General features: G+C 37.4%; 1 protein-coding gene and 1 long non-coding RNA gene across 4 annotated transcripts in view; one reads left to right on the top strand and one right to left on the bottom strand.

Moving 5' to 3' along the window:
- LOC135309872 (uncharacterized) overlaps nucleotides 1-7,301 on the bottom strand; it is a 37,676-nt gene that overhangs the window by 8,494 nt on the left and 21,881 nt on the right. The gene's annotated exons all lie outside the window — the stretch shown is intronic.
- Nucleotides 24-7,301, top strand: part of Reph (Regulator of eph expression) — a 50,810-nt gene continuing 43,532 nt past the window's right edge. The window contains exons 1-2 of one of the 3 annotated variants that reach the window (XM_053756965.2): nucleotides 24-382; nucleotides 1,013-1,067. Coding sequence is in view for 1 of the 3 variants with exons in the window: in XM_053756964.2 (XP_053612939.1) it covers nucleotides 470-535; nucleotides 1,013-1,067 (121 nt within the window). In the remaining 2 variants the exon portion in view is untranslated. The other 2 variants (XM_053756964.2, XM_053756966.2) reach the window with 2 other exon arrangements.

The following is a 7,301-nucleotide window of genomic DNA, read 5'->3' as shown; positions in this document are numbered from 1 at the left end:
TGTCATCAATGGGTTGCCGGACGAGTCCATTTTAAGTGCCACTTGAGATTGTTTTACACTTTATTTTCATAATTTATCCCGCAATAAAATGTGCCTCCTCGATGCGAATGTAACTGTGTTCGATTGCGAGTTCGATTTGCGTTTTTATATGAAGTATTTTATGTGATACCGCTTAAGCCCTTTCGATATCGCGGCGCGATAGCCACTTCAGCTGACTGCGTTGTACGCAAGGCTACTCTAACTAAACTAGTAGTACTCCGGCATTCACGGGAGGCGGACGGCTCGCGAGTTCGCGCAAGTGATTGCGGATATGTTGTTGAGGGTTAAAATGTTATTGGAACGCTTCCCATAGGTGCGAAGGCGACATTTCTCGGACGGATAGGTGTAGTATCGCTTTGGTTTTAGAACGAGCGAGTCGGGCGCGAGTGCACCAGTGAGGACTCAACGCAGCTCGAGCTGACGCTCAATAATGCTCAAATTTCTCACTCACAAGCTGCGGACGCATTCGTTGAATGAGGAGAACGTTTCCGAGAAGGTGGGTGTCGCCGCGAGCCGGCTTCGCAAACCGAAGGTCACACAGCTACCAGAAAATGGCCGCCGCTAGAACAAAGGAGCGGAACATTCGCCGGCACGTTGCGGCCGACTGCAGCCTTCCAGACTCCTTCCACATACAATATTCAATAGAGTAAACTGTCAACTACTACAACCAAAAGCCTCTTTTACTGATTTCGGTCTTACATGATCAGGAAACGGAAGTATGGTTGCTACCCTATAGAAGAATATTCTGCGCGATTTTCTTTTATTTCCATTATCAATTTTGAACTAAACACAAAAAGAAAAGTAGCTCTTGCCACGTATTCATTTCTCTATTTCCACAAGCGTATACACATGCATGCGTCACAGAGGACTTAGATGGAAAGTAAACATCACTAGTTTATCTCTTCCCGCTTCGTTTCCGGCATAGGTCCTCGAGAGAAGTTCCCGAGCTGATGACTGGTGTTTGTGTTCGCAGGTGGAGGAGCGCGACTCTGGCACCGAATCGGACGACGAGGCGGACCGTGATAACGGTGAGTTTACTACGACTAAGAGACCAAACCAACACACAACATACGAACATATACTTACATACCTATTAAAACTTAATATGTTCTGAAATTCTTCTGAATTGTTCTAGATCTTTGGCGATTGACCAATTTTTTCAATAACTACCTTACAGTAAAGTGTCCGATAGGCTGGAAAACGTAAGACTAGGTAAAAAAATGTGGAAAATGTAAGGAAAGTCATCGTATTTGTATAAGCCGGGTTGCGGCAACGCCTCCGCCGCGCGCCGGCCGGCCGGGCACACCTTCCAATAGCAAAATTTTAAACGAATTTGTCGATATTGTACCAAATTATGTACCTATTCCAAATAAACAACATTATATTCTTATCGATACACCATGGGTTCTAATATAACCTTTCTGTAAAACTGTAAACTCTTTCCTTATTTATTGATCCTTTGTACCTATTTGTAGGTGTTTAATGTGCCTTATTGATTTAATATATTCTTAGTAGTTTGCACATAGAGAATCTTATTGAATCGATACGTATTTGCATATTGGCATACGCGTTATTTAGCATTAAACTCAAGGTCACGGGTACCACTAATACGGTAGGGTTACCTGCCATTCAAACGTGTGTGTATAACTTTGCAATTTTAACCCATTGTCCTACTTCGGCTGTATTTTATTCTGATGTGTGTCAAAATCTTTTGAATGACTCTAGGTTCTGCAGTAACTTACGAATCTCTTACGAATTAAATTGCATAGTTTTGTAGGTAGGTAGGTACATCCAATCAGATATTGCTAACCCATAATTTATATTGTGATTCAAACCTACCTATGTGGTGATCTGTATCTGAGTTACCTACATTTTGAAATTAGATCCATGACTATGTAACGCCAGGGAGAGAATTTAAAGTGACCTTGTAACATAACCTTGGTCGGTAATGGATTTGGTAGGAGCGCGGCTGATTTATCGAATAGCTACTGATAGGGGGGGAGTCACGCTTGTGTTGCACTTCAAATGCATTATAACAACAACGACGCCTGTTTTGTTTATAGGTGTTTTTAAACTCAATATTTTGACTCTGTCAATATATTTTTTAATGTTGTTGATGTGAAATACTACCTATATAAATTTTACGATTTTAACTTCGCATTCATGGCTTTTATTTGGCTTTAGGAATTTCGTTACAATTACTCAATAAATAAATAAATAAATAAATAAATGAGGACAAATCAACTCAATGGAACTCCAGATTCTACTCTACCCGTGTATTCAAACCTAAAACTGTCCCGTAGTTGTACACCTTACTTTTAGATGGCGCTGATGTCGTTATTTGTCATATAATGATATTATGCTTTTACTTTATCATCTGTTTCCTGCTAAGTGAAACACAAGTAAGCATCTGACTAAATAAGCATTCATAACAACTTTTCTTGGGCTTTATACCTGCTCGCCTATAAAATTAAATCACGTGTTGTGAACCAGTAATGGACACATCAACTCCCTATAATTCCTGTCTGTCTGTTACACTACTCATTAATTGTAAATTCATCCTTATGCGGTTGTAATAAAGGCTAAATTGCCATGTTTGCGGCCAAACCTGTTCGGTCTGAGCCGAAATGACGCGGTCATTGTATGCAAATGCGACTAAACAACACGTCTGCCTGAATATCACCCTATTTTTGTATTATTCTCTGCTGTTACAATGCTAGGGTTACTCAGAAAATCAGCTGAGCAAATGTTTTAACTATGAAATATAAAGCTGATATTCGCAACAGCCCTGGTTCAAATCGTACTCGTACTACATTATTGTATGAAATAACTCGTAAATATTTGTATGAAAAAATTATCTTGAACCCGTGTGTCCTTGTGCTGATGTCGTTTTTTATCTGTAACATTGTTATTGTTATTCTGTTTTTATCAGGTATATGTTACAAGTTTTTAATTAGATTTACCTGCCCTGCGCCCCGCTGGTAGCCTGATTTACAAAACTTGCTAAATTATCAAAATTATTTTAAATATTATTATTCTATCTCAATCAATCATTACTTACATATAATAAAACAGTAGAAAAAAATCTGTACATTGAATAAATAAATAAATATATTAGGACAAATCACACAGATTGAGCTAGCCCCAAAGTAAGTTCGAGACTTGTGTGATGGGATACTAACTTGACGATACTATATTTTATAACAAATACATATACAGATAACCATCCAAGACCCGGATCAATCAGAAAAAGATCATAAATTTACATAAAAATTAAATTAGGCGACGAGTCATAGTAACAGGTAAGAATTTGAATTTTCTTTCTGTTTGTCTGGACATATGTATGTCTGTCTGTTTGTACACGCTAATCTACTGGACGGATTCGAATGAAACTTTTTTGTTATATAGCTATTAAGCCTGGGCAACATATAGGCTATAAATGATTTTGAAAACTGGAACACCTGATGGAGAACCAAGATAACTAAACGAAATATAGACATGACGCTATAACAAAAATTGTTCAGTCTGATGAGCATTTTCTGTTGAGGTATAAAAATCGAAGATCTGGAACACCTGAAGAAGAGTCATAATGGTCCACCTGAACTATAGGAAATATAGTTTTTCAGTCTGATGAGCATCTTCTCTATGTACTTATAGGTAGCGTTACGCTTTGTCTGTATAATTAATTTCTGTAATAATTTTGACTCCTTACCAAAAATTGATCGGCCACGCGACCGAAGTCGCGGGCATTAGCTAGTTATAATTATGTTTTCAATTCATAGACCTTGATTTATGGTCATTAATTTTAATAAATATATTGATGCAGAAAAGACTTCACTCAAAAGAATCACCCATCATAATCATGAAAATAGTGTTAATTCTTACTGAACTTAAGACAATCAAAAGTGTATCAATAATATTTCAATATATAGTTCTTGTGAAATACTTAGTTATGCATAATTATCATTTAATATTTTTATCATATTATTATGAAAACATAGCTGGCGACTTGGTAGCTAATAGCTACCGAGTCGTCACACAGTCTGATCTGCTCGTTTTGCCACATAGATATGACTTATCGTTTACGTGTCAAGATCCATACAAAATAAAATTAAATATTTGTTTTAAGGCTACGCAATTTCGAACGACCTGTAAAAACAGGTGGACCATAAGGCCTAATAGTGGCTTCTTTTTCTTCAAATCATATTTACAATTCAAATAAAAAATATATGTATACATACAAAAATATAGAAAATTACCTATACCTAGGTTAGGTATAGGAATAGTTTACGGCTATTTTTATGTTTTTTTTTACATCATCTATACTATTATTGTAAAGAGGTAAGCATTTGTGAGTTTGTATGTTTGAGGCGGGTAATCTCCGAAACTACTGAAACGATTTCAAAAATTCTTTCACCGTTAGAAATGTACTTTATCCAAGATTGCTATAGGCTACATTTTATCTCAAAATTCACGCGGGAGCGAAGCCCCGGGCAACATCTAGTCATAGATAATTGCATTTTTCACAACATTTACAATGGAAACGTCACGTCTCGTATTCGTTTTCTGTACTTCCACATCATCTCATATTCCCAGGCCCGAAGGTCGTTTCAGAAGAACCTGGCTTTAAACATTTCCGTCCAATACAATTACTATTATGTATAGTTTTGGTGTTTCCTTAAAGTATTTTGGGTCTGTCTAAGTACTAAGGCCGTAGAGATTATTTACACAGTTAACTGCGTATCATGTTAGATATGTGTAAAGACGAATTTGCAATCGTTATTTTAGTCGACTGTACCTACTAGTAAACTTTGTTATATCCAAATCGTCTGCACAAGCGGCGGTGTGTGCGCTAATCACATAATTAGATTGCACGATGTAAGCGCGACATTGCAAAATATAGAAAACGTAAAAATATGTCATGCCGGTCAGGAACGAAGAAAAAAAGATTTACCTACTGCTTCTCTGTCTGTCTCTTACTTATCTTAACTAATTTGTTTTCGAATAAATTAACCACGAATAAAAATTCATGATATTGTTCGACGAATGACGTGACGTCATAATTTTTTACATATATGTCAATTGACCATGTGCGTCTTTGTTGATTGGTCAGTAGTGCTCCCGTGCCGTTTCTTACCTCGGTTGGATGTAAATTGTTCACTCGCGCCTTGGTGATGGTCAAACAACGACCTTTGTTTTGATATACAATGGACCTCACTCTATTATGACTCTGTCGCTACACTATATTTTTTTAACTAGAGTCACATCTGTACACTCAATCATTTGTGTCATCTGCAAGTCTGCTAATTTGAGTTGTAATTGTAACTTGATATGAAATGTATCAATAATTCCCAACATCAAGTACTTTTATTCTTCAAGTGCGGTTGACTTAGCAAAAACAGCCGGCAACATTCGTCTTACAATATAACCAAAAACGAGTAAGTATGTGAGAAGGCACATTACATAACATAAGGTGACATCTATCCTGTTTAGTCAATGGATCAAAAATTTAGGTGATTGTTTTTTCCGCTGTTGAGCAAAGGCGTCCCCTTCTGCTTCCACAACTCTACGCGGTTCCCCGTCATACTGCGTGGATGCTAACATGATCATTGAGGTATCACTATTAATGTCCGTTAAAGGATTCATAGCTAAAAGACTAAGTTCAACCAAGGAATCCTACAAATTGGTGAAAGCCATATTGTCACTGTTGTTGACGACGTTATCGCTGGTCTAGCCGTAAACACAGATAACCTCCCGTGCTAGTAACGCGGCCAATATTGTCGGAGTGTTAGGCATAGGTTGATAATAATATTCAGATGGCGCCCAATATGGCACATTAAAAACCACCTCAATTTTCCCAAATTAGAGCAAGAGCAAAGATCCAAAGGGGTTCACACGGAGTAACTTGGCATACAGTAGGTTGTATAACAGAGTAACATTCACATTTGTTATAGTATTTTGACTCTCAAGATTACGGCAGCCAACATAGTGAGTGTATTAAATATAATCTAGCACCGAGCAATGAACTGCGCCCGCTCAGCTCACTTTATGTCCGCAATAAACAACAGCTGTGTATGCGATGTGACTGCGCGGTCTTAAATATGTGTCTTCTCACGATATACCTATATGTACTAGGTACCTACTCTTTACTATGTTACCAGCAGCGGTGATGGTCGCATGGTAAATAGCGGCGGTTAAAAAATATTGTCCATGCATGAATTTATTGTTTTAAGGACTTCCATCGTCGTGAGCAGAGTGCGCAGTGTATCAGGTCATGCATAACTTGAAAATATATCAGTAGTTTGTAGCTTGTGAGAAATTACTATTTAATATAAAAAATGCGTAAAAAGGTCCTGTGAAGGTCTAATTTCTGAATAAATGATTTGAATTTAATGTTGTAGCCGACGCAATCAAATAAAATTACCATCCAAACTACACGTGTATACAAAATTTATGTTCAAACATTTGAAGAAAACAGTTGAAGATACCTGCTTCAAAATTGAGTTGCTCCACTCGGACAAACATAGTTACATACAAAAGTAATACATAAAGTGCGACTTCAATAAAAGGTAGTAAAAAAAACAGCTTTACAAATATGTAGTTTTATAATAATCGCTTAGCTTCTCAATATGAGAAGACCCTTAATCCTGAATAAAACATACATCTTGAAGTGTGAGGCTCCAGCTGAAGTCTTCAATTGGGTCCCTTGTTTGACCCAGGGAAGATGCAAACTCTTATGAGTCTTGCTCCTGGTCTCGGGTTTCTGGTCAGAATTAGAATATGTGTGTAGAATGCAGTCAAGTGGTGATGTTCGGAAACCGGCGTATATGTGACATTGCTTTGAAGTAGATTCGCATATTGTTTGTTGGATATACAACTAGCGTCGAGACACAGAAGTCATAGCCCATAGCTCACATATATTGAATGAATGGCAGAATGAAACAGAGAACTTACTCGTAACTATACAAATTAATATTATTCCAGTCTTCCATCTCTTTCCTTCATCACACGTTGAACTAGATAAACAACCTGGCTCGTTTCCGGAGAAAGAGCCAGCCTTATGGATGAAGCGGTTCTTGGAATGGCCATATGTGGACTGTCTCCTTTTTACGTGCTTTTGAATCAAGTTGGTCTCAATGGTTATACAAAACCAGCTTTGCTTGCGTGAAGAAATATGAGGGGATGGAATTTCCAAAATCCTTTCTAATTGCTGTATGTATATCAGATATGCAGATCCAAAACATATTTTTTCCAGTAGCATC

This window comes from Plodia interpunctella, chromosome 16 (genome assembly GCF_027563975.2).
Source record: "Plodia interpunctella isolate USDA-ARS_2022_Savannah chromosome 16, ilPloInte3.2, whole genome shotgun sequence".
In the NCBI taxonomy this organism is placed as follows: Eukaryota; Metazoa; Arthropoda; class Insecta; order Lepidoptera; family Pyralidae; genus Plodia; species Plodia interpunctella.
Note: the sequence above shows the minus strand (reverse complement) of the source record. Positions and strands in the feature narration are given on the sequence as shown.